Source organism: Heteronotia binoei, chromosome 3, assembly GCF_032191835.1.
Source record: "Heteronotia binoei isolate CCM8104 ecotype False Entrance Well chromosome 3, APGP_CSIRO_Hbin_v1, whole genome shotgun sequence".
Lineage (NCBI taxonomy): Eukaryota > Metazoa > Chordata > Lepidosauria > Squamata > Gekkonidae > Heteronotia > Heteronotia binoei.
In genome coordinates this window covers 70,968,690-70,996,079 of record NC_083225.1, presented here as the reverse complement: position 1 = coordinate 70,996,079, position 27,390 = coordinate 70,968,690, and the positions used below count along the sequence as shown (strand labels likewise).

At 42.6% G+C, this 27,390-nt stretch overlaps 1 protein-coding gene and 1 long non-coding RNA gene across 2 annotated transcripts in view; one reads left to right on the top strand and one right to left on the bottom strand.

Annotated features, from left to right (window-relative positions):
• CTPS2 (CTP synthase 2) overlaps window positions 1–27,390 on the top strand; it is a 95,991-nt gene that overhangs the window by 23,011 nt on the left and 45,590 nt on the right. Inside the window, exons 10-12 of the mRNA XM_060234015.1 lie at window positions 3,478–3,572; window positions 4,198–4,260; window positions 5,998–6,041. Of these exons, the coding sequence (XP_060089998.1) occupies window positions 3,478–3,572; window positions 4,198–4,260; window positions 5,998–6,041 (202 nt within the window). The remainder of the gene's footprint in view (window positions 1–3,477; window positions 3,573–4,197; window positions 4,261–5,997; window positions 6,042–27,390) is intronic.
• Window positions 10,343–16,104, bottom strand: LOC132568937 (uncharacterized). Its single transcript, XR_009555229.1, has 2 exons — window positions 15,960–16,104; window positions 10,343–10,514 (listed from the first exon to the last, which is right to left on the bottom strand). It is a non-coding gene; the product is annotated as an uncharacterized LOC132568937 (long non-coding RNA).

Here is a 27,390-nt window from a genome sequence, read left to right as displayed (position 1 = left end):
ACAGAACCTGGGGGCAGAAGTGACAGTAATAGCACCTTTTTGGCTCAGAAGGTTCTGGTTCCAGGAGTTGATGCACCTCAGGGTAGCAGCACCCTGGATGCTTCCACTAAGGAAAGATCTCCTGCAACAGGGAGAGGCGCTGTGTCCACAACTAGAGATGCTAAGACTCACAGCGTGGAAGTTGAACAGAAACAACTGACTGAGTTGGGGTACCAAAAAGGGGTAGTAGATACCATTTTGGCCTCTAGACGAGGGTCTACTAATAGGGTGTAAAATGCCACTTGGCAGACCTTTACATTCTGGAGTCAGGAGATCAGTGTAGACCCAATGTCCGCTAAGATAGCAGACGTGCTAGCTTTCCTTCAGGCAGTTTTGGAGAAGAGTCTCAGTACAAATACCCTCCGAGGGCAGGTAGCAGCCATTTCAGCGGTGAGAGGTGATAGGAAGGGCAAGTTTTAAGAGGGGTGTCTCTCCTTAATCCACCACAGGCACACAGGTTCCCTTCATGGAATTTGAATATAATGCTTGAGGCCTTAAGTCACGAGCCCTTTGAGCCCCTGGCTTCATGCAGTTTAAAGTTGTTTACTTTTAAAACGATTTTCTTGGTGGGGATTACTTCAGCACGCAGGGTGTCTGAGATAAAGGCTCTGTCAATCCACAAAGATCTGTGTGTTTTCCACCGAGATAAAGTGGTCTTAAGACCTGATCCGGCCTTTGTGCCAAAAGTTAACTCATTGTTCCATAGATCAGAAGAACTTATTCTTCCCTCTTTTTGTCCTAACCCGAAGCACAAAAAGGAGAGGCTGTGGCACTGTCTAGACGTTCGCAGAGCTTTAAGCTTTTTCCTGGACAGAACTAAGCCTATATGGTCTTCTGATTCCTTATTTGTTTCTTTTAGTGCTAGAGCCAAGGGTAAGGCAATTTCTAAATCTACAATTAGTAGATGGTTGCGAGGCTGCATCATCGAGGCGTATAAGGTCAAGGGATTGGAGCCTCCATCAGGCATCACAGCTCACTCCTTAAGAGGAGCAGTCACTTCAGCTTACAGAGCTTTCCCTTCTATGGAAGTGGTCTGCATAGCAGCCACTTGGCGCTCTGTTCATTCTTTTACGAAGCACTACCATATTGATAAGCTCACTTCAGTTGAGGCGGCATTCGGTAGGAGGGTGTTACAGGCTGCTATTTGATCCAAAGGACTGAGTGTGCCCACCCTTGGGAACTGCTGTTATAAGTCCCATAGGTCAGGACTGATCCACTACTGGGACCACCGGAGAATGGAAGATTCTGTTCACTTACCGTGAAGTCTTCCTTCTCGGTGGTCCCAGAGTGGGTCAGTCCTCCCCGCCCGGTCAGTCTTTGTATCAAAACCCTGGGTGGCTCGACCGTTCGGGCATGTGGTTTTTTGCTGTGGTTGCTGTAGACCATGTATTTGCACACGGGGAGTTGCTGGTTAATGGCATTCTGGTTTGCTTGTACCAAAATGTCCAGTTATACTGTTATGAATAAAGGAAGTTGGATGATTCTGTGTATGCTTCCGGGTCTGGGAGGGGAAGACAGGTATTACTGTTGTGTTTTCTCCCCTTGGTTGCAGTTTGTTTTTTAGTTTCTAGTTGGGAGTTGACTGGCTTGAAGATGAACTGAAAGCTAAGGGGAATAGCACCCCCTCCTGGAAGGAACTTATTGCTGGCCCTGCCTACAGAGAGGAGGAGCTACATTCTCATAGGTCAGGACTGACCCACTCTGGGACCTCCGAGAAGGAAAACTTCACGGTAAGTGAACAAAATCTTCTGTTTGTCACTAACAAGCAGGGCTTTTTTCTGGAAAAAGAAATGCTGGAACTCTCAAGAGGGAAATAAAGGAGAAACACACAGACTTATCTTGACTTAGAGCCATAGAAACTGAGGACTTGCTTCTGTGCTTCTCATCATTCCATGTATCCAGCCATAACCAAAAGCCAGTCCTCAGTTTCCATGGCTCAAAGTCAAGATACCACAAAGTGATCTATCTTGCTTCTTCCTGACAGGTGGGCAAATTGTTATTGCTGTCCTACTTATTTGGATCCATAAAGGGAACCATTTCCTTTCAGCCTGAAACTCAAAGATTTTATTGCTTGGTTCCCCGGATAGAGTGGTTTGTTTGAGACCAGGACCTCTCAGAGTGCTGATTAAGGCATCCTGCATTTCCCCATCATAATAGATGCTTCTTCATACAATGGCTAATTAATTTATGGAATTCATTGCCTCAAGATGTAATAAAAGCCATTAGAGCTGATGTATTAGCCAAATTTTTGGAAGACATTTAAATCAATAGCTAGTGGCTGAAAGGAAATGTTGTGTAGAGAAGAACTGTAGCTCTCAGGTGCTGGAGACCTGACAGTATAAACATTATTTCAGTGGCCAGTTGGGGTGCTTCCTGAGGCATTTGACTGGTTGCTGTTGAAAGAAGGATACTGGACTAGACAGATCTTAGTCTGATCCAGTAATTCTTAAAACCATATAGTTAATTCCTTTTGATTTCAGTTGATTAATATAATTTTTAAAAGATTATAAATGTGATGAATCAGGAGGCCAAGCTTCCCATGACTCATGTCCAGTTTAATAAGTAAAGGACTCTGGGTAACTAAGAGACAACAGCCTGCCTAAAACCACCTATTGAATTCATGGAAGAAGAGTTGGACTGGAGATGCTGTGATTTGTACCCAAGTACCTCAGGGACAAAGTAGGTTATATGTTTAGCCATGAACTCTTATTATCCTCAGACAAGTGTAGTTGCAAGGAACTGTTACCAAGCAGTGCAGGGTCCTGATCTAGATTGGAACTATGGTACAGAGGCAGGAGGGGCTTTGTGTACTGTCTTGCCAACCCCCAAAAGGCCTGGGGGTGTTATTATACGTGTAGTATTCAACACACTTGCAGCCCTCCCAGCAAATAATGCCCCAGCCATTTTGTATAGGGAAAACTCTGGGTGGGCGAGCTGAAGATCCTTCTCCATGCTGCAGTACTCATCTGAATTGGGCCCCTGAAGATCTTGAGCAATTAGTTTCCCACAACTGGCATCTGGCTGCAGGAATGTGAGTTAGGTCAGGGAAACAGAGACCCAACTTGTTAAAAAGTGTATTGTCTAGTTTGAATCTTATTGTGCAACCCTGAGTAGACACTGGCCTTAGAAGAATGTAATTCCACTACACTGCGCCAACTCTCAGGTCTTAGAATACTGTATGCAAGTATGTATCCTCCTAGAACCATTTTAAAATGTTTTGTATTACAAGTTATGTATTTATTATTTATTACATTAATGGGCTGGTGCATTTTTATATCCCTTGGACTACCTCTGCTTAATCACTGCTTTGTGATTAATAAAAAAGTATTTTACTTTCCAAAAACAATCAATTAAACCTGCAGAGTATCACTTTGCATTATCTAAGCAGTCCGTCCATCTTCTTATCTCTTTTTGTCCTTAAAATTTGTATTGTTTCAGTTGTATTTTAGTTCCTGGAGGTTTTGGACACAGGGGAACAGAGGGAAAACTTCAAGCTATTTCATGGGCAAGAAAAAAGAAGAAGCCTTTCCTTGGTAAGATGTTTAGATCAGCAGTAGACCGACTGCAACCTTGCATACCCTCCTTTTCTTTTTTGCTAGAATTCTCATAGATCATGGATTTATTCTACATTTATAAAGCTTGAGAGAGAACATTCAGTGGCTTGGATTCTGCAGAAAATAGTGCTGATGAAAAGTAGAGTGGGACTTCCTCATCATTCTGCAGCTCCAAACCTCTCCCCTTCCATTGCTCCTAGAGAGGAAGAAGGAATATGCCTGAGTCTGCCAGTTGAGACTCTCCACCTTTAGCAAGTACAGGAAACATGTCTTTAGGGGCAGAAAGGAAAAGAATTTCCACTGTCAAATAAGATTTTGAGCTCTGGATAATCCAGGTTGTATCATTGCCCTTATTTACTACAGCTCCAGGCTTGTGGAATTTTGGCTGGGCTGCTTTATCACAGTGCTAAGTTAAAGTATTTTCTCCCCACCCCCACCCCTTTTGATTCCTCTGAATTTCAGTAACAGTGATGGAATTGGCTGAGGAATGCTTTTTAAATTTATATTCCACTTTTCATTTGCTGGTCCACAAAGCACTGCATATGCTGTTATAAAAAGATTGTTAAAAATTGTTCCCATTCATTCTTATTTTTTTTTCTTATAGGAGTTTGTTTGGGGATGCAGCTGGCAGTAGTGGAGTTTGCAAGAAATTCCCTGAACTGGCCAGGTACAGATTTAGCTACCATCTATTAAATTGTTGACTAAAACAATGTTTTTGCAACCTTTTGTATCCTGTATCCTGCCAATCACTCTATCAAAGAACTCAAGTCTAATCATGATAATAACAGTTCCACTTTTTCCAAGGACATTTATATGTTAACAGACATTATGTTATATTTATCCTTTATGATAAGTTTTAAGGACCTGATAATTGTTGAAGCATTTGAGGGAGTAAATTTGATCGCTAAGGCTTTAGAACACAAATAAAAAGCAGCAAGACAAATCAGATATTCCCTCATCATTTTCTTCCAAGCAAGTAATTTGTTTTTGAAAGCTTTTTTCTGAGTTGCAAGATGGAAGGATGAAGTTAATGGACTTTGTATGTGCAAGTTCAGTTAATTTAGGAGCTCAAATACATCTGTCATGTATGCTAGTTTTGATATCCATTCAGTAAATTGAATATAGCGCAAAATTTCCACTTTCACTGGAATTCTTGTGCAAGCATAGATACAAGAAAAAAAAACAATGGTAACTGCTTACATTAAGTCAAAATTACTGTGCCCCCAGTTGTATTTCCATTTGCTCAAGATCTTGTGCTCCAAGTTTCTGGGCACTATAATATATACAGGTAGGAAGGCACTAAGCAGTGCACAAAATCTTGTGCAAATAGAACTGCATTATCTGTTTATGTTTCCACTTGTGCATCACTTGATCCAAGCCACTGGTACTGAACAACACTAAGAAATCCCATTACCTCTCTCAACTCAAGGACTTTGGATAGCACCCTGCCATACAATAGCCATTCACTTTCATACTGTGAGCTCAGGACCCATCTCCTCACTAAATAATTTGAACATTGTGCTGTTCAGTGCATTGGCTTTAATAAGATTTACAGTTTTTGTACAGTTTTCTATACATTGTTTAGATTTGTTGTGAGCCATGAACACATCAAGTACTTTCTCCTCGCTGATATATTGAGCAAATCTTGCTAAATTCTATTTGAAATACCTGTCAGTTCATCAATTTGATGTGCAGACCGCTTTGACTTTTACAGTTGGAAATAAATTGAGCTTCAGTATTACAAGATATCTTTTAAGTGCAATACATACCTGTATCATTTGAGAGTGAGATGTTAACAGTCTTATTTACTGCTTCATCTCTAAGAACATCTCTGCAGGGATCTAACACCTCTGGTCTTTTCTGTCTCTCTGATAAAGTCGCTGTGATTATTAGGACAATGCTGTGTTGTAAAATGGTGACCAGTAGGAATGGGGGAGGGCAGAAACACAATGGATAATCACTGGTAGGAAGCAGCACAGCAGTTTGGTCATTGTTACTGCTAACATGCCAGATGGATAAGCTGTAGCAGGTGGGATCAGCAAGAGATGTCACATCACATCTGGAGGTAGGAAGGGTGGGATATAAAATAAATAATAAATATAGTTTTTGAATGGCGTCTACCAAGGTTTAGTTTGTCTGATTTCAGACATCAGTTAACAGCATGTAGCCTACTCCTCTGTCTACTCAGGGCTCTTGGGTAATTGTGCCAACCCCAAGAATTTTAATTTTGACACTACAATTCTTATTTGTTTATTAATGTTATGGTAGCAAAGCCCAATAGAAGAGTATAATTTCTTTTTTTTAAAAAAATTATGGACCTGAGGATCCTGTGATGAATATGGAATGATTAAACTATATAGCTAGTATGATTAAGATATTAACATGTATAATTTTTATTTTACAGATGCTAATTCAACAGAATTTGACCCAAACACTAAGAATCCTGTTGTAAGTACTAAGTATCCCCTTTTATAGATATTCAAATAAGCCCTGAACTTAGGATGCTAGATGGTAAATTCTGTGGGATATACCACAAGTTGTCAAACAGCGTTTACTACCTTTGATTGGACACTAGAAGGGAATAAATATGTGTGGGTTGCATTACTCACAGGGAGATTCTTTGTCTGAATCTGTTTTTGGGTTTAATTGTGTCTTTTTTTTAAATGGTTCATACAGGTTCTGTATAGCTGAAACCACTTCAAGTGTATGATAGGAAAATGCTGTATATGTGAGCAGAAAGAGAGAATTTAAATAAAGAAATTCTTGTTAGGGTCACTATGACCCCTCAGGAAATTCCTGGAGATTTGGGAGTGGAGCCTGAGGAGGTCAGGAACCTCAGTGGGGTCTAGTGATGTACAGTCCACCCTACAAAGCATCTGTTTTCTCCAGGAGAACTGCTCTCTATAGTCTGGAAATCCCCAGGGCCCAGCTGGAGGCTAGCATCTCTAATTCTTGCACACTTTCTCATTGCTGTGAGAAAGCTGCTTTTCACTATCTCTGACTTGTGTCCAGTGATGTAATACCAGATCTATGTAGCCTCGTGTAGGATCAGCAATTATTTGACACAGAAAGTTCAGTCCAGTTTTAGAGCAGGAGACTTGTAAGGACTTTCATGCTCCTTTCCCCAGCTACTCCCTGTGGTCACTACTGTGATAAGCCTCCTTCCTTATTGGCCAGGAGATGAGAGGACTGGATTTGAGACAGAAAGGACACTAGATGTGCTGTTCCCTCTAAAACCCAATCATCTGGCCAGTGGTGATGGGGTAGTTTGGAATCCTTTCCATCCCAAACCATCCAACCACCACTGGCTGGTTAGATGGAAAAAGATATAAGTGGAAACAGCTGCAAATGGAGGAAACCTCCCCCCCTTTTTAAAGAACTTTTATTTTTAACAGTCTTATTTACTGCTTCATCTCCAGACACCCTTCCTCCAGGGAACTCAGGGCAGCATATAATCTCTTCAATTTTATCCTAACAACAAAGCTATGTTGATTTATGGTGAGATACAGTGACCTGTCCCAAGTTATCCTGCAAGTTTCAATGGCAGAGTGGACATTTGAACCTGGGTCTCCCAAAGCCTAGTGTGACACTGTTCTTCTGACTAAGCTTCTACCTAAGAGATGAGGAATAAAAGATTGTATTGGTGCTTAACCATTGATAAATTTCCATAGTTTTTCCTAACACTTGAGAAGCTTCTGGAGGGAAAGACAGGAGAACCTTGCCCAATGAGATGAAAACAAATGGATGTAATTTTCATCCCTACCTTCGATGGTCAAATCTAATATCAGCCTTTCCCCCAAGCTCAGATGAGGGGTTGAACTTTGCACCTGGAGGTGGTAGAATGGTGTACAAACATGCTAGTTTGAATCAGCTAAATATATTGTTTGAGCATTCATTATTTTTCTATTGCCATTAGAGAAAAAGTGAACATATGAAAAGATTTTGTCTGAACTGAAAGATTTCCTGAGAACTGGAGTTTGGGCTTCTTTCAATGCAAGTCTGTGGGTGTAGACTGAACTAATTCTGCAGGAGAGTACGCTGTTATTCACAAACAGAATGGCAGTAATTAAAGGATCAATATTTCTATATATGTTAGTATTACAACTAAGTGCTTTGCAACCCTTGTTGATGAAATAAAAGTTCTTTAAAAACTTCCTGTGGATTAAGCTATATTTCGCTTTTTAGATCGCTATCCAGTGACAGTGTTTGATTAATTCAGGGGTATGTGCCAGAAATATACTTTGTCAATAGGTAGCATTTTTCCATTACTTTTAATACCCTGACTTTGTTACGGCATATGAAGACCTGTACCAGTATTTTTGCCCTCCTGGATTTATGCAGTGGTATGCACTTTTATAGATGCCTGTCTTGAAACTTGTTCTTGATTATTCCATTATATTTAGTAAGTGATAATCATAGAGTTAAGAGACTACAGAATAGAGGCTAGATTCAAGTTCTGTAGTATCTTAGACATCAACAAGAGTTTTGGGGTATAAGCTTTCAAGAGTTACATAATATCAACTTTGCCTTGCATATCATTGATTTTAATCAAATCTGTTTTTAAAATCTGCTATTAGAGTAGGAAGACTGACGAAGAATAACAGTACATATTTTGGTGTGATCATATAGTCAAATATACAGTAATGATGAATATTGTTATAGTTTCATATATACAGAGAGACCACACAAATGTTGCAGAAATGTATGTGCTGGGACTTTTTAATAAGCTTTTGACAAAGTCCCTCATTATAGGCTTCTAAAAGCTTTCATATGATGACATGCAAATGTTACTATGGTTCAATAATTGGTTAAAGCAAGGAACTAGCAAACAGGAACAAATAGTTTCACAATGAAGGAAGGCTAGCAGTACGGTGTTGGAATTAATGCTGTTAAACTTCACACTGAACAACAGAAAAGCAGATGAAATGACTCATTTTTAAGCGCCAGGCAACATGCATTGTACTTCACATACTGACAGGATCTGAACTGCTCTCATCTTGGAACCATGAAAACTCAGAAAATATTAGTGTGCTATAAAAATGAAAAGAATGGGAAATAATGAATTCATAATACATTATTTTGTGTTACTACATCTTGTATTCACATTTACAAATTGGAAAGCAGTTCTGGTTACCCTGCTTCCAAAAGGATATCTTTGAAATTGAATATGTACATGAAATGCAAACAAAAATGACCATGGGGCTGGAGCACATTCATTAGAAGGAAAAGTTTAAAACAGTTTATACTTTTATTATTTTTTCAAAAAGATGGCTAGAACAGGTATATATAGTTTTATAAAAATCATTAGCACCGTAGAATGATTGGTTAGAAGGAAATATTTGCTCTCAAGTAAGGTTGTAACTTGGTGAATGAAATTTATGGGCATTAAGTTCAGGACTGACAAAAGAAATGCCATTTGACACAGCATTAAAATGTGGCATTTAACAATGTTATGTAACTTAGCTTTAAAAATGACAGTCTGGAGTCCAATGTGAAATCTTAGGAAGAGTAAACTCTTGGAATTCCTGCACCCCAATAATGCAAGACTTCTAAGTTTCCTTCTCACTTAGTCTTGAACCTCAGCAGTCTAGTACTGTGGCATAATTGCTCTTTTGCAGGAAGTAATTTTTCTAGGGAAGGGGTCCCCATTGTGGTTCCCCTGGGCACCATGGTGCCTGCTGATACCTTTCCTGCTGCACACCATATGTTTTTAGAAAGTGGGTGGGGCAAAATGGGATTTCTGCCCCACATGGCTTCTGCTGGCCTTTGAAGATCTGACAGGATGTGCCGATTAAAATAACATTGTCTTGGCAGCAGCTGCCAATATGGTGTTGATTTTATTCTCTCACACTCCTTTTCTCCTGTGTATTTTTAAAACATAATTCTTGTTGTCCCCTGCACTTGAGCTTCCTCTGTGTGGGGTGGGTGGGCTCTGCCTCCTTAGGCAGCCATTTTGTATTTACTCCCACCACCCTGTGTCAGAATTCCAGGGGTATGCACAGGCTCAAAAAGGTTGGGGATCCCAGTCTAGGAAGCTGGAGCTGTGGGCAGCTATTCTTAAATCCAGACATGGTATGTGTTCTCCAGTGCTGGGCTTCTGAGTGTTGTGGGAGTGTTATGGGCTTCAAATGAAGCCTGTAGTAAATAAGAAAGAAAATACTTCTTTATTAACAAAGAAGGGTAGAAAATGGGACTTCCACTAGTTTATAGCTCCATACCATTGCTGGAGCCTGTGCTGCATTCTGCTGTTTCCTTCTCTAAGTGAAGTGACTCTGAGCCTTAACTCATACAAGAAATTCAGAAGGACATATCCTCAGTTTCTCAGTTTTTTCAGGCAAGTTTTTTAAGATTTAAATTCCCAGGGCGTTTGTGTCTGAGGCTAGGTTTGGAGTAAGGATTTTCTGATTCACAGATCACACACTTAGCCACAGAAACTCTCAACCAACCACAAGATTCTCAGGATCCATGATTGTGTTCCTTGTAACCACAGGTGGTAGGTGGAATTGTCACACTAGGATAAACCTTCTGTAGCATTTTAGACTCACTCTTTTGAAGCTACTGGGGGAAATCACTATCAAGTTTTTATGAATCATCAAAGAAACATGCTTTTAAACCAAAGTAGATTTTTATTAAATATCTATATTTTTGCAAATACTTAATTTAGTTTGAAAAAAACAGATTTTTTTTCACGCAAAGGCAGATTTAATGTTCATAAGTACTGTTGGTTCAGATCTCACAAGGTTCCCCCCCCCCTCTGTGTTCTTCCTCTTTGTAGGATTTTTAAGAGACCAGATTTGTTAATCCACTCAGAGCAGATAATCCATTTATCTTGCTTATCAGTGCCTTAAAAACATTAAAGCTGATTTTCCCTTCTTTATCAACCTCCATATATTTGGTTATATCAGCAAGAGTGAATGAACCCTGAAGAGGAATAGAAAACAATAAATTATGCATTTTCAGAATAGACATTCATCCAAGGAAAAATATTTAGGTTGCATTATGCCACTGAAATATAAATAGTTCTTGATCGATTATAGTTGCATTTTTATATAGAATTACGTTTGCATCTCTGGGGACAAAGTTCATGGAATAGATGGTAATTTTGTGTGGCTACATACATGACAAACAATTGTTTTGTGATGTGAAGCATTAGGTCAGTTCCAACCAGCTTTCCCACTTGTGGAAAAGGGAGGAGAGGATCCCCTTTAACCAAAGAAGAACTATGGTGAAGATTCTGGAACCCACATGGTCAAAAGTTATGTGGAATGGGAGCTATAGTACAGAGGGGAATTTGGTGAGGTTGAATGAAAAAGCAGGCTGGATCCAACCCATTGTCTGGAACCAGCCCATCCAGGGCTCTTCACTGACTCCACAGTGAGTACACCTTCTGGGTTGGGAGGACAGAAAGCATTCTTTAACTGCCTTTAAAAGCCTACAGAATGTGTTTGGTTTGGAGAACAAGGGCAGGAGCAGGTTTGGAAAAGCAGACTCTCCATGCCACTTACTCTACCTGTGGCCTCAGTGATGGAAATTAGAACAGAGTTAATAAAGGAATTTTAGTTCCCCATTCTCTATCCACAAAACATGACAGGTTTCTAGTTCAAAGGTGTCAAACATAAGGACTGGGGGTTGGAACTAGCCCATCCAGGGCTCTTAACTGGCCTGCAAGCAACTGGTGTAAGCGAGGGGACAGGAGGCTACCTTGGGGGAGTGGGCAGAACCACACTGATTGTGGCCTCAGCATTGCAGAACAACCTCATCAGCAGTCAAACAGAACCCCTTTGCTTCAGTGGCAGCCCCACTGGTAAGTTGGGGACCATCACAGCCACATTTGTGCCAGCTCAGGGTTTCAACATGAGATTGCATGCCTCTCTTCCAGTTTGGTATAGCGGTTAAGAGTGGTGGACTCTAATCTGGAGAACTGGGCTTGATTCCCCCCTCCTCCACATGCAGCTGGGTGACTTTGGGTCAGTCACAGTTCTCTCAGAGCTGTTCTCTGAAGAGCAGTTCTCTCAGAGCTCTCTCAGCCCCACCTACCTTTCTCAGGGTGTCTGTTGTGGGGAGGGGAAGAGAAAGGACATTGTAAGCCATTCTAACACCAATTTCTCACTTGTGTTGCTCCTTCATCAGGCTTCTGTTTTCCCCAGTGCAAGCGATTGATTTCACACCAGTTGCTCTGTGGGCGCATTTTGAGGCACAGCTCCTTCCCATTTCCTTTGTGGCTTTGTGATGCTGTCTTTTAAGGACTAAGAAATTGTGAGGGGAACTGAATGGAGCCACGCCTCAAAATGCACCCATGGAGCAGCTGGTGGAAAATTGATCACTTGCATCAGGGGAAAACAGAAGCCTGAGGGTGGAGCAATGCTAGTGAGAAATTGGTTTGAGATTCTGAGTGAAGGGTGGGGTATAAATCCAATCCCTTTTCCCCTTCTTCTCTGCTCGACCTGCAGCTCTGGGTATGCTGTCCCAGCTGGCTGAGAGAATTAGCACTTGCACATGGAGGATGAAGACAACCCTCTGCTGGTGGCCATCACCACTGCCACAATCACACACCCCTCTCCATGTGACGGCTCTGCTTTGGACCATGGAGGTGGTTTTCCACATATCAGGGCCTAGTCCTGCCACTGAGCATGAAACTCAGTGGCCAGGCATCCCTTCCTCATGAATCACCCAGTAGCCTTCAGCCTAGGTGGCTCCCAGTTTTTGGGGGGTGCTAGTGATTTCTAGTTATACTGGTTGCTGGGTGGCCTGGGGCCTCTGCTGCATGTGTGGCCCTGTGCCCATGGTGCCTGCGTCCCTGTGAGATGATCCAGTGGCCTTCAGCCTGCAGCACCTGCTGCTGCATGGGAGCAGTGTGGATTGCTGACAATCTCTGGCTTGAACCCCCCCCCCCCCAGCATTGCCTCGCCATGGATCGCCTGGCAGCCGTGGCCAGAGGTGGCCACAGCTGCACAGGCGTTTCTAGCTTATTGGGCTCTACTTGGTCTGGGTCCTGCCATGCACGTGGCCTCAGACCTGGGCTGCTGCCTTTCCCCCACTTCCACAGGCAGGAGGTTAGTTTGTTTTCCCAGTCCCCTTTCATGGTGGCTTGCAACACCCAGCTGCTTTGCATTTTTAACCTGTGGCCCAGGCTCATAGCATTGGTGGCAAGAGTGGGCTGGGGAAGGAGTTTGGCCCCCTCGAGGCAGTGCCCATGCAGCCTTGCAGTGAATACACATCAACTTGGGGCTGACCAGTTGCTGTCCTTTATCAAATTTGTGTCTCTGGTACCTAGCATTATGTTTTATGGCACGCATGGCCTGGCTCAACAAAGTGACATTGTCAGATCCAACCCTCATAACAAATGAGTCAGTATTCATTAAAGCCATTTCTTAAATTTCCAGTATGGGTGCCTTTGGTAGTTGCCTTCTGGGTAGGGAAGTTCAGAATTCAGGTGAATCCTAGAGCATTGTCTTGATGCAATGATGTCACTTCTGAGTTCAAACTGGAAGTGATGTCAGTGTTGGTGCAACACCAAAGGACAGCATCCCCTCTGCATCTTCCATATAGCAACAAGGTAAATTCCTCTCCCCATCATCGAGGGGCTTTTAAAAAATGGCATTTGAACACTGTTGTAACAAACTGTTTATCAGGTTTTCTGGATTTTCAGCATTCATTTTTAAAAAGTAAGTCTTCAGCTATTTTATGGAGATATGGGAAAGGTGTATCTTCACAATGGCAGAGGTTTACTGTAAAAATGCTGGGAATTCAGAAAACTTGACACCTATTGCTATGATGTATAAATATTTGTGCTGACTTTTTAAAAGTAAAAAAGTCATGTAGGGAATAGGCACTGCCATTTGCCATGTGTAAGTGCTGCTGTGACCGTGTTGCATTGGCAGCTGCAGCAGCAACACAGACACCATACAAACATGCCCCCGTGTGGAAGACTCCTAAGGTTTTGTAACTGATTCAAGAACTCTGGCCACTTGTTATCATTGATGCTAAATACTGAGGGTTATTTTACACTTTAAGCTGTGGTTTTCCCCCTCTTACAGTTAATTCCTGTTGTTCCAGTTTAATGAAAACAAAATAATAAACTTATGCAGACTATTTAAAAATTAGCTTGTAAACAGTTCCACACAATTATATTAAGAAAATATTTACAGTTGCATAAATTACAAAAAAGACTGAAAATAGCACTACGTTTACTTTTAAAAGATTTACTCCATGCTTGTAATAAATATGCCTTTTTATAACAATAAACAGAAATGATTGGATTACATGTTGAGGAAGGCCCTAGAATCCCTACTCTGTTGTCAACAGAAGTTAAGCAAAAATTGCTAGTGCCAATTTGGTACACCTGTGTTTACTCTGTTTTAGATTCTCAGTGATTGCCTGTTCCCCCTACTAGTCCATATATTTGTTGAACCCTCTGGAGCTTTTTGGATATTTCTCTGTCATTGGAATCTTTGCAAAAATCATTACAGCTTTGTTTGGCAAGTTCAGTAAGATGGCCCTGGATTACATTGTCCTAAACCCATCTGTTTCTCTAGTCAGATCTAACCCAAAATAAGTCCCATTCAGGAATATAATAAATACTCTTAATGTGAAAAAAATCCCAATATTTGGTAGCAGACAGTAGCCTTCTAACCAGGCAGTTATTGAGGTGTCTTTTTGTCTAGCTTGATTTTCCAGGTGTCAGGAAGGCAGGTGGAAGGAGCTGAGCAGGTCTTTGCAGATATTTTATATCAGAAATGTTGCCCATCCCAAACAAATAGCCCATTTCCTGCCAAACAGGATTGTCCTGTTTGACATTTTTGTTCACAGTGTTTGTGCATTGTGCAAGTTATTGTGATGTCTCCCTAACTTTGGGATTCTGCCTTGTTCACATTAGCAATTCCTTTATCTTGGGGCTGCATGTATGCTAAACCAGCAAGGAAAAGGCTATACATGCATCTGTGGAAGTAAGTAAAAAGAGGCTGGAGGGTTAGTCAGAGAGGCAAAGAGGCTGTGACTTCGTTCTCCCTCCCGCTCAGAATAGGTCAGTTGTACTGGCTAGAACCCACATGCCCTGCAGGGAACAGAAGAAATCATTTTACTTGCATAATCTATCCAGTAGATTTTTGTCCTCCCTTCATCCAGGGACCTCAGAGCAGCATATATGGTTTCCTTTCCCTCACACAACAACCCAGTAAAGTAGGCCAAGAGCATGCTTGACGAAGGTCACCAATGAGCTTCCTTGCTGAACAAGGATTTGAATCCAGGTCTCCAACATACCAGTACTTTAATCATTGCAATCTACTGTACTAGATGGGGTGGGGGGTAACTGACAAGGGGCCTGGGTTTTCTCCTTAGCCATAGGCAGATCCTTGCCCTGAAGATCAGACTGGGTTCATAATAACAATTTGTTTAATTCAGATATGAAATATTCTGAGTCATTTTTTTAAAATGGCAAACAAACTGGATCAGACTCCTTTTCCCCCACACTTCTAGTTAACTGTTATCATTGTGGCATTTTCCCATAGTTGTATTTGTTGGGAATGAGAATCTCTCATGTATTCGTTCAGTGTCACTCTTCCTTCCATTCCTTTACAAACTTTCAAAAATGTATTTTTCTCCTGCTAAATTAGATATCTGTTTTCTTAATGTTATGTTATTGCAATTCAGTTTCCCTGACTGTATTTGCATAAGGTTTTTTTTTTTTTAATCCTCTTTAAATACATTTAGAGACTGCCCAGTTTATATAATCAGATACTGGTATTCCAGAGGAAAATCTTGAAAAGTTAATTAACAGTATAAAAGGTGAGGGAAAATGGAAAAATTAGATACTTGAAGACACTTTCAGGATTAGGAGCTATTTACACCAGGGAACCCCAGCTTTTTAAAGCCTGTGGTCACCTTTGGAATTCTGACACCACAAAATGGTTGCCACATAGGGTTGCCAGCAGGGGTTGAGAGAGAACTTTCTGGGAGTGGGGGCATGGGCGATGTCGCTACATGCGACATCACTTCCACATGATGTCATCACATCAGGGACATCGCACTAGGTCATGACTGTTGGGAATGGGGCTTCTCCCACATTCCCACCTGGCATTGGACTATGATCTGGGAAATATCCCATTCCAATTCCAATTTATTATGGTCAATTGACCAGCAATAACAATATACAAATCCCCACTCTGCCATGGAAGCTTGCTGGGTGACCTTGGCTCTCAGCCTCATAGGGTTATTGGGAGGATAAAAAATAGGACTGTTGAATGAAGTAATCCATTATGGGCCCCCATTCAGGAGAAAGACAGCTTATAAATAAATAAATGTATAAATAAATATATATTTTTATTTACATAAATAAATATAATTTGATATAATATTGGAAAGACTTACCATAACTTTTGAGAAGTGAGTCTGAAGCAAGTTGTTAAGTCCTGTCATGGAGAGTAGATGCGTACTACCCTCTTTTAAAGCATACTGAGTAAAAAGTTTTAAAAGTTCATCACCACTCAAATTAGCCATATTTTTGTATCTTAAAAATACTTTTGAAGAAAAGCTGGAAAAAGAAAACCCAAAGAAAACATTTTTGAGGTTTGTGGGAGGGAAGTACATCGAATTTGAGAGCTGACAAAAAAAAGTGCTACAAGCACTTGGGAAATAGTAGGAGTGATATATATGACAATTATAGTTAAATCGTTTATTTTACAAAGGATGTTTTTAATTCGGCCAACACAAAATAATTACAGACTAATTTATCATATATATATATATATATATATATATATATATATATATATATATATATATATATATATATATATATATATATATAACTTCCCAATGTATATCAACTTTCCAACATATATAAGATCCTAATTGATCTTATATATAAACTTCCCAATGTTTATGAAGTTTCATTATTTTCTTGTAAAAGAAAACCACTTATTTCTAAAGCAATTGTGATGGGAGAAATAACAATACTTTATATACACCTTAATGCAATTCGTTCTAAAATAGTACATTCACATAAGATGTTTAAAAAGACATTAGAAAGATATATATAAAATATACTTTACCTAATGCTCAGCCCAGAGGCAGTACAGGTGTAACTGAGAAGCTCAGGGTTGGGACATGCTTTATAGATTTTGTCAGCTTTCACTCCACCCTGATGACGAAATATTTTTGTGATGTTAGATATTATGGAACGTTTTTCTATTAGATTTTTAATAGTTGTTCAAGCTTTATCAGATTTACTTAAAATATTTTATTATGTGCAATATATGATGTTTTGCCATTTTTTCCATTTCTTTTTGTAATCCCTATTTCTGTGATATGCTCATACCATAATGTTGTACTTCGCATGGTTTTTGTATGAAAAGGTTCACAGAGTCCATTATGTATTTTGGTAATCTCTGAATATATTTGCGGCTATAGGGATTAAGGTATTAGAGCAGATCTTCTTCTGCAGATTGGCAAGACGCACAAAGACTTCTGAAAGAATTGAGTCTTTCTTTCTTTCTTTCTTTCTTTCTTTCTTTCTTTCTTTCTTTCTTTCTTTCTTTCTTTCTTTCTTTCTTTCTTTCTTTCTTTCTTTCTTTCTTTCTTTCTTTCTTTCTTTCTTTCTTTCTTTCTTTCTTTCTTTCTTTCTTTCTTTCTTTCTTTCTTTCTTTCTTTCTTTCTTTCTTTCTTTCTTTCTTTCTTTCCCATCCAGTCAAAGTTGATTTATGGTGACTTTCTGGATAACAGACATGCAGAGGAGGTAGCCACTGTCTGTTTCTTTCTCCCAACCCTGGACTTCCTTGGTGGAAGCATAGACAGCTTCAAGAGGGGAGTGGATAAGCATATGGAGCAGAGGTCCATCAGTGGCTATTAGCCACAGTTTATCATTTGAATTCTTTGTCTGGGGCAGTGATGCTCTGTATTCTGGTGCTTGGGAGGTGCACAGTGGAAGGGCTTCTAGCCCCACTGGTGGATCTCTAGATGGCACTTGGGGGTTGTTTTGGCCACTGTGTGACACAGAGTGTTGGACTGGATGGGCCATGGGCCTGATCCAACATGTCTTCTCTTATGTTCTTATCCAAATATTAACTAGGGCTGATCCTGCTTAGCTTCTGGGATCTGACAAGATTGGGCTAGCCTGGGCCGTCCAAGTCAGGGCTGAGGGTTTACATGTTGTAGCTACTTCTACCTTATTGAGACAAGATGCAGGAGATCCATGAAAGCCCCTCTTGACACCTTCAGTTCTCTGAAATTTGCTGTTAGTACAGTGGGGGGCGGGTTAAACCTGTTTCTTTATATATCTCTCTTTTCTGTGCCAGGGCTTAAAGCAAGACAGGGCACCAGTTTCTCTTGGGGAAATAATAAGTTGACAGGGAGAATTTAACTCCTCTCTATCCAATGGTGTAGCCCCAGTCTACCCTCCCATGGATGCTTTTTTGAGAAGACCCAATCCCAGATTTTGTGCATTTCATCTAATCATAAAGAACATGAAATCTGCTGGCTGAAAACAAGCAAAGGAAAAACACTTTGATTTCTTAACTGATTAATCACAAGATAACTATAAGAATTTATGCTGTTTTCTCTTGAGGGAAGAGCCAGTTGAGCTGGAGCAGGAGTCCTGGGGTTGGAGAAAGGCTTCAGACTCTGCTGAGTGGAGTGATAGATTATAGGCATATGCTGCTGTAGCAGATCAGGATGGTAGTGAGAAGCAAGGCTTTTATAGAAGTCACCTAGGCTCTGAAGCCTCCTTCCAGAAAAGAGATTCATAAAGCCACATCACTTTAAGCTTTTAAAAGTAACTCAAGACATTCCAGTAGACATTTGGCTGGCAAAGATTTCTGCATTTTTTGGTTCTTGGATTTTGAATTGGGTGTTTTATTGATGTTTTAAATAATTTTACATTGTACTTTATTGCTTTGACTTGTAGAAGATCAATATAACATGTTCTAAATAAACAAAGTAAGGTGTAAGTCACCCTAACATTGGATGGCCTAGGCTAGCCTGATCTCATTAGATCTTAGAAAACTCTAAACAAGGTCAGCCCTGGTTAATATTTAGATGGGAGACACCAAGGAAAAATCTGGGTTGCTGTGCAATGACAAACCACCTCTGTTCATGTCTTACCTTGAAAAACCTACAGGGTTGCCATAAGTCAGCTGCAACTTGATGGAACTTTACACAAACAAGGTGTAAGTTTCTGGATTGGCTGTGTGTTAACGTTTTAAATCTGGGAACTACCCAGATTGATCTTTACAATGAACAGCACTGCTTTATACTGAGGTCTACTCAGCACATATGTGTCAATATGCTGACAAGTACTGCCTATTACAGCTTGTTTATCAGCTGTACATCTGAACACCTCCACATTTCCCACAGGGTGTGTGCATGCACTAAATGCATTGGGTGTGCGTGCACTGAATGCAGGCAACTTAATAGTTGGCTGAGAGCTTTGAAGATTTCTGGCCTTTAAGAAATAGTGTTCTCTTTATTTACCTTTCATTTCCTTAAACTTGCTGATAAATAAGATTTCTGAAAATATATTATTTTGTTGATGCTTGTAGTAAATCTTCTGTATATTGTGTTGTATGTGATCCCAGTTCTCTACACATTAAGATATTCACAACTAAATCTTATATTGTAATAGCAAAGTTGAGATATATGTGGATATTGAAATCCAGTGATTGGAGCTGTGAACAGGTTTGCAGAAAAAAATGAAATCTAAAAACAACAATCAAAAAGCCACTGGGCAGCTTTTAAAAAATCTGAAAATTATAAAAGGAGTACCTCTAGCTTTAAAAAATGGATTTCCTCAGTGGTTGTAACTAGGCAGCCACAGTATTCCAGGCTTCAGTTTTTATGAGTAAAAAAGTGTGGGAGAGGGCAAGACCATTTCCAGGCCTATTTTGGTGTTTAAGAGAGAACTCATTGGGGCCAGGCTAGGGTTGCCAGATCCAGGTTGGAAAATTTCTGGAGATTTTGGGTTAGAATCTTAGGGGGGCAGATTTAAGGAGGGGAGAGGCCTCAGCCAAATATAATGCCATAGAGTGCATCCTTCAAAGCAGTCATTTTCTCCAGGTAGACAGATCTCTCTCATCTGGAGTTGGTTGCCTCCAGGTGGGAAGAGGGTGTGTTTGAGTGCAGTCAGTGACATGGTGTCTGAATAATTTTAATTCTATTACTGTGACAGTCAAACCAGTTTGTGGGGAATGTAGATAGGTATGTGTACAGTTCTTTCTTTGACATAAGAGTCAAAAGTATAACTCTAGTTAGGATTGATTTATTTAAAAATTTCTCTGTTGCCTTTCCTCCCTCTAAGCCAGCAGACATTAAAATATTAAAGCATTTCAAACATTAAAAACATTACAAACCATTTAAATACACACATGAGTAGAGGATCTGCAAGGCCTTGCAAAGGGTTTGTCATTTTCCCTTCCTTCACTGTCTTGAAAGCTCCCATAGCCTCTCCCCTTTTCCTTCTTTCTCTGTCTTGAAAGCTCCCATAGCCTCTCCCCTTTTCCTGCTTCCTTCTCTCCTTTCCACCCACCAGCCAACCTACTTTATCTTCCCCTGGCCCCCATCTTCAGCTTTCCTTCCTTCCTTCTGGCTCCCTAGCAGCCTGTCCCCAGGGAAACTATAGCCCAGTTGTACAGTGCCAGCCAAGCTGGACCCATTTACATTGCGGGGAACCTGCAAAGACTTGCAGGGGGCACCTCACTTTGTCCTGCATCCCCTCCCCACACTATTAACTCTTTTCCTCATCTCAGCAACTCCTATATCCCTACCTTTCCCTGCTGTCTTTTTTCTTCACAATAACCAACTAATCTACCTTTTATCTACATCCTGTATTTATTTACTTCACATATATCCTGCCTTTCTTCACAATGTGGTCCTGAAGCAGCTTATATAATTTTCTCCATTTTAATCTCACAACAACCCCGTGAGGTAGGTTAGGGTGAGAATGTGTAATTGGCCCAAGGTCACCCAGTGAATTTCCAGGTTAGAATGGGGATTTGAGGTCCTAGTATGAAACTCAAATCACTACACTACATTTGCTTTTGGGGGATGGCTGCTGTTGAACATCAACAAGCAGCCAGATCTAGGTAAATCATGCAAGCTGTGTGGTATCAACTTGCCTGATGGTTCCTACTGGCCCAAGGTCACCCAGTGAATTTCCAGGTTAGAATGGGGATTTGAGGTCCTAGTATGAAACTCAAATCACTACACTACATTTGCTTTTGGGGGATGGCTGCTGTTGAACATCAACAAGCAGCCAGATCTAGGTAAATCATGCAAGCTGTGTGGTATCAACTTGCCTGATGGTTCCTGCTGGGCCTGGCCCCAGTGAGTCCTCCCTCAAAGACCAAAACAACCCTAGAAAGGACCATACCCCTCCCCTGCATGAAGGGTGGCTCTGCCTATCAGAGTGGAGACTGCAAATTATTTTATGGCCTGAGGTTTCATTATGTGACTCCAAAAGTCACTGAGAGAGTTCCTGGACTTAAATAAGAAGTCCCGAGCCTACATTAATAGGCTGATGCCAGCCTGGATTCAATGAAATTCTCAGCAATGGCTATGGCCTCCATTGTGGTGGTGCGTAGCCACCTCTGATTGATGTCCTAGGCAATGTATGTACTCTCAAATGGCCATTTTGGGAGACAGCCTAGACAACACCCTCAAAGAAACAAAGGACAAGAAAAAGGATGTGACTTTCATCTATAAATGAGATCACAAATACTCTAAAGGCTATGAATAACAATAATAATAATAATTTTATTCTTATACCCCGCCCTCCCCCGCCAAAGGCGGGCTCAGGGCGGCTCACAGACATGGAATCCCATGATTCAGTAAAACAATATAAACAATCTCAGTACAATCAATGACAAATAAATTATATAAAATAGATAAAATATATAAAATAGGTGCTAAAATACTGAAGTCGTAATATCCACAAGATGGCTAGGTGGCCGCATGTCAAGTTAATCAGGTTCTGTTTCAAAGGCAAGCTGGAAAAGAAATGTTTTGCAAGCCCTGCGGAATTGATTCAGGTCCCGCAGGGCTCGTATCATCTCTGGAAGGTGGTTCCACCAAAGCGGGGCCATTATAGAGAAGGCTTGCTCCCTAGTAGCCTTCAACCTAGCTTCTCTTGGCCCAGGGACTGTTAGAAGGTTCTGAGAGCTAGATCTCAGTGCTCTCTGGGGAACATATGGGGAGAGGCGGTCCCTTAGGTAGGCAGGTCCTCGGCCATATGGAATTTAACCTTTCCAATAGCACTCTTCCTAAGTTCAGAGGAGACTGCAGAAGAAATTCCCTAAACAAGTTAAGACAGCACTATCAGCCCAATTGCCTATCCAGATCTGCTAGGCAGTCTGCTGGAATCAGTAAGAATGCCAAGCAGTAAAACCAACAGTCCTGATACCAGAACTGTGGGAGGAAGACTCCAGCAATTTCGGGCAACTTGGCAGAGATCTACTTCCAGCAGGTGGGTAAAAAGAAACAGTCTCAAACAGCTGTCTCCTAGAGTTTTCTGCTCCACCATCAAAGTGCCCTCAAAGTAAACCTCCTTGCTGTTTCCGCTGCCTCTTTCCTGCAGTATCAGTATAACATTTTGGTTGCTATGGAAACCCAAAATGGTACCTGAAATGCTGTGCTTGGCATTTTGCAATGTCAGTGCATACACAGAGATAACTATTAACCTTTGAGGTAGATCACTTCAGGTCCCCCCCCCCCCCTCCCCGGTCATATTGTTATGCACCTCTGGTGGTTTTCCCAGATTGGCAAATCCTGCACAACAGTCATAGCTGGCACTGTTGCATGGATTTGGCTATTCATATGGGAACCAACCCTATGCTATTTGGTATAGTGAGGGGATTAGTATCCATGTAATTGCAATTGAAATCTTGTTAAATACCTTAAGGAAATATTAAGGCTTACTAGGAGTACTCTTCTTTTACTTTATAATGTAAACAATGGGATATATTCAGCCTGTCGCTAAGTATATCAGGAGACTCCTTTCAAATAGTCAGTAAGCTGTATGTGTTTTCTAGCAGGAGTGATTGGAGTCTCTAGTGAGTTATGCATAGAATGGTAGTATGTTGCCAGTTGAAAGAAACAGCACCTCCACACGAGCCCTGCACATATTGAAACCACAAGTTACATGATTGTGCTGGCTCCTCTTCAAGCACAGATATGCAAGTCAGAAATCTAATATAGTTTGTGCTTCTATGCAATTCCTGCTGGGCAGAGAACCTTACATACTCCAGTAAATAATTTTATGGAGCCTGTAGACAGCCTGAGTTGAGCCCAACTTTTGGATTTGTAGCACCTGCAACAATATATTTTTAAAGAGAAATATCTTCATCTGTACCAATGTTATATATAAAGGAACACATACACAACTCTTTATGCAATATATTGTTATGTCAGGACCCCTTCTCCCTTGAAGGACTAGTCTGGTACCTTGGAAGAGGTGAGGACCGGCAATCTTCTTTCTTAATATCTCACAGGGTCACTCACTCTAGACTTTTCCCTGGTCTGCAAATAGGATCAAAATAGAATGTGTGTCATCAAATATTGGCCAGAGGCTTGTCTGGGAAAACTGATCCTAAAGGTGCTAAGGTCTGGTTTTTGATAGTTCCCTCTTTTAAATCACTAATGCCAAAAGTTAATTTCCAGAAAAGACAGTATAACTAATCTATTCCCCCACCTTGCCTGACTTTCCCTTACCTGGTTTATCCAATGTTAAATTTTAATTTCATTTTTAATTTCATTTTTCAATTTATATTCTGTCCTATCCCACAAGCAGTCTCAGGGCAGCTTACCACATTAAAACATTAAAATTAAGCACATCAGAAATTAAACATCAAATCTACATCATATCAGATCTGGGAACAGTAATCCATACAATTGGCAACAGATCACACATCAGGATGTAGGCTGGAAGCTTTCAGCACAACTTGAGCACCTTGATGGTAGGGTGCTTGGGAGAGCAATGACTTCAAAGGATGCCTGCTGAATCAGTTAAAAGCCTGGCAGAAGAGCTCCATCTTAAATCCCATACACCCCTTTGTAATAGTTGTCTTAATATGTCTGTTAGTGGTCACCAAATACAGTGACCACTGTACATTGCATTTGCAATCCATGGGAAAGTTATGAAGTTTCCCTGGTTCAGACACATTGTTTCATTCATACCATCACAGTATTGAAGTAGAAACAATCATAGCCTGGAGAGGAGGCGACTGAGAGGTGATATGATCACCATCTTCAAGTACTTGAAGGGCTGTCATATAGAGGATGGTGTGGAATTGTTTTCTGTGGTCCCAGAAGGTAGGACCAGAACCAATGGGTTGAAATTAAATCAAAAGAGTTTTCGGCTCAACATTAGGAAGAACTTCCTGACAGAGCGATTCCTTAGTGGAACAGGCTTCCTCGGGAGGTGGTGGGCTCTCCTTCCTTGGAGGTTTTTAAACAGAAGCTAGATGGCCATCTGACAGCAATGAAGATCCTGTGAATTTAGGGGGAAGTGTTTGTGAGTTTCCTGCATTGTGCAGGGGGTTGGACTAGATGACCCTGGAGGTCCCTTCCAACTCTATGATTCTAATCATGTTATAGCTCAAAGGGTATATCCATACACACTCTGACTCAGAAAAACATTGTGACCGAGTGACTGTGTGTGTTTGTGTATGGTTGTGCATGTATGTCTGTGTTTGTGTGAGTGTTGGAACATCCATACACTCCCAACACAAAGTTGGGTAATTCTTTTCTGAGCACTGGTTCATTTTGCTCATCTTTCTCCTTGAATCTCTGTACTGGAATAGGTAAATAGAGTCCCATGTAAAATAAGTTCCCTTGTTGTTTCTATAAGCCACTACCTTTATTTTCTGAAACTGTGTGTGTGTTTTGATTGCTCTTCAATTAATAAGTTTGATTTTATTTAGATCTTCTTCGTGGTCTCTGTGCTTCACACTCATGGGATAGTGCGCCTGCGCCGATCCCCGAATCGGTATATGCAAAAGCCCGGGATTTTTTCGCGCCAGGCGCCAGCAGGCATGCGCAAGCGACCCACTGCGCATGCCCACCGGCGCCCGCGCGGCAATCCCGCCAGTTCCTTTCTGACCGCTGCGCTAGAGAGGTTCCCTTTCTGATTCTCCGGTCGGTGAGAGCGATCTTTTTCTCTCTTTCAGCCCGTTTTGGATTTGTATATAGTTAGTTAGCCAGTTATTAGTGTTAGTTAGTGTTAGAAAAAAAAAAAAAAAAAAAGAAGAAGCGTTTTTGCTTTTAGTCCGGCGGATCGCCCTTTGGGGTGGTCCGCTTCCGTTTTTGACCTCCCTTTCTCTCAGACGTTTCTGAGTAAAAGGAAAAAGCTTTTCCCGCGCGACCGCTTATGGAAAGTCGCTGGGGGTTTTTTAAGCGCTGCCAGGCTTGTGGGAGGAAGATTGCCCCCCCCGACGGACATTCCTTGTGCCTACTGTGTTTGGGGGAGGCGCACAGAGTCGAGTCGTGCCCGCATTGCCTTCGGTTCTCGAAACAGACCAGGAAGAACCGAGCGGCTCGGCTATCGGCAGCGCTTACCGAATCGGCGCTTCGACCCCATCGACCGATGGAGGGTTCGGCACCGAAGTCGACCGACAACCCGGCACAGGAGCTTGCATCGGCCGATGCTGCTCCGATTCTGACCTTGGAATCGCCGGAAGAGCGTGGCTCCACGAAGCGTCCCCACGAGGGTTCGGTGGATACGCCCGCTAAAAAACGCCGAGAGGACTCGGGGACCCGAGATCCGAAAAAGGCGAAATCGAAGAAGAAGCACAAGCGACCCCGCACTCCTTCTCCGTCGGAGGGCGCATCGGCATCGGCAAAACCGCCGAAATCGATTCGGGTTTCCCCGCGCAGGAGCCCAGCAGCCCAACAACGCCTGTCGGCGTCGGAGCAGGAACCGGAAATTGACCTTACCCAACGGTCTTCATCCTCAGGCTCGCGGCGTCGGTCGAGCAGCGGATCGACGTCGGGGGTGGACGCTTCGGCACCGGTCATAGACCCGCCCTTCAAGCCCCGACCCCGGCGGGACCTAGCCTACACCCCGCAACGCTTCCCGATACCACCATGGGAGCAACGGCGGTGGCAACCTCCCTACTCCCGATACGAATCCTGTCGGTGGTACCCGGAGGACTACCAAGACTGGGAACAAGCTTCGGTGTTTTCTGCGACGTCGAGGGTCTCGCATCACTCCCGGAAGGCGTCGGCGTCGGTGTCGGTCCCCCCGGATCGACAGCTAGTCCCGGTCGAAGCTCCCCCGAGACTTTCGTCGGTGCAACTCCAACCGCGAGAGTCGACACCGAGGCTCTCCGAGCGTTCCGCCCAGCGTGACTCCTCGTCATCGGAGTCGGACAGTGAGATCCCTGATCTGGAGCCTTCGCCTGGTTCCAACACGGCGGAGGATCTCCCGATCTCGCCGTCGGAAGACCTGAAATCCTATGGCGACCTTGTGAGGCGCATCGCTTCCACCCTTAAACTGCCTGTGATCCAACCGGAACCCGTAGTGGACGACAACGTGTTCGACATAATGCAGAGGAACACGTCCACTGCGGTGGCCCTTCCGGTCACCAAGGTGATTCTGCAGGCCATCAAAGAATCGTGGAACAAGCCTTCCTCCACACCTGTCTCCTCTAAACGCCTGGACCACATGTACAGGGTTCAGGAAGCAGGTGCTGAGTTTCTATTCACCCACCCACGTCCGAATTCCGTGGTCGTCTCCTCCTCCTCGAAGGCAAGGAAGGTGCACTCCTCCCCACCGGACAAGGAGGGCAGGAAGATCGATGGGATGGGCCGCAAGGTCTATTCAGCGGGGGCACTTGGCATCAAGGTATCCAACTATGCAGCCTGCATGGCCAGGTACCAGTATGCTGTGTGGGAACAGCTTTCCCCCTTCCTCTCTTCACTAAGTGAGGACAAGAAGACGGCGGCAATGAAATTACAAAGGGAAGGTCTCGCTGTAGCCAGACAGCAGCTGGCTGCAGCGAAACATATGGTGGAAGCTTCAGCCAAAGCCATCACATCGGCAGTTTGCATCAGGCGACACTCCTGGCTCAGGTCAACGGCACTGCACCAAGACACCAAGACCTTTATCGAGGACTTACCCTTCGAGGGTGAGGGGCTCTTCAGCACTACGACCGACGCGGCGCTGCAAGAGTTTGATAAGAGCGTCAAGACATCCAGGAACTTGGGGGTCCAGCCTTCCTCTAAGTCTCCGAAGTCGAAACAATGGTCCAAACCCTGGACCAAGAAGCCCTATCAGAAGTTCTCCCCTGAGCAGTGGCGTCCTCGCTCGCAGCAACCTGAACGACCGCCCTACTCCGGCAACGGTAGAAACCGTTATGGGGGCCAGCCTTCTAATAAATCTAAGGGGGCTCGGCCACAGAAGCAGGGGGTTTGACTTCCCGCAAGCACGCGTCATCGCCCCCACTGTCGACCATTCCATTCGCCTACGCCCTTTCCTGCCTGCCTGGGAGTTAATCTCCACAGACAGGTGGGCTCTGTCCATTATACGAGAGGGCTACAAGATAGAGTTTATCCAGACCCCAAACCAGTCCGTGGTAGTTACCACTCCCCCTTCCCCACCTCTGCTGGCGGAGGTGAGCAACCTCCTACAGAAACAAGCCATAGAAGTTGTTCCACCGGAGGCCAGGTTGGGAGGCTTCTACTCCCGCTACTTTCTGGTCCCCAAGAGGGACGGGGGCCTACGGCCTATCATGGACTTGCGGGGTCTGAACAAATTCATTCTATATCAGAAATTCAGAATGGCTACACTGCAAACAATCCTGCCCCTCATCAA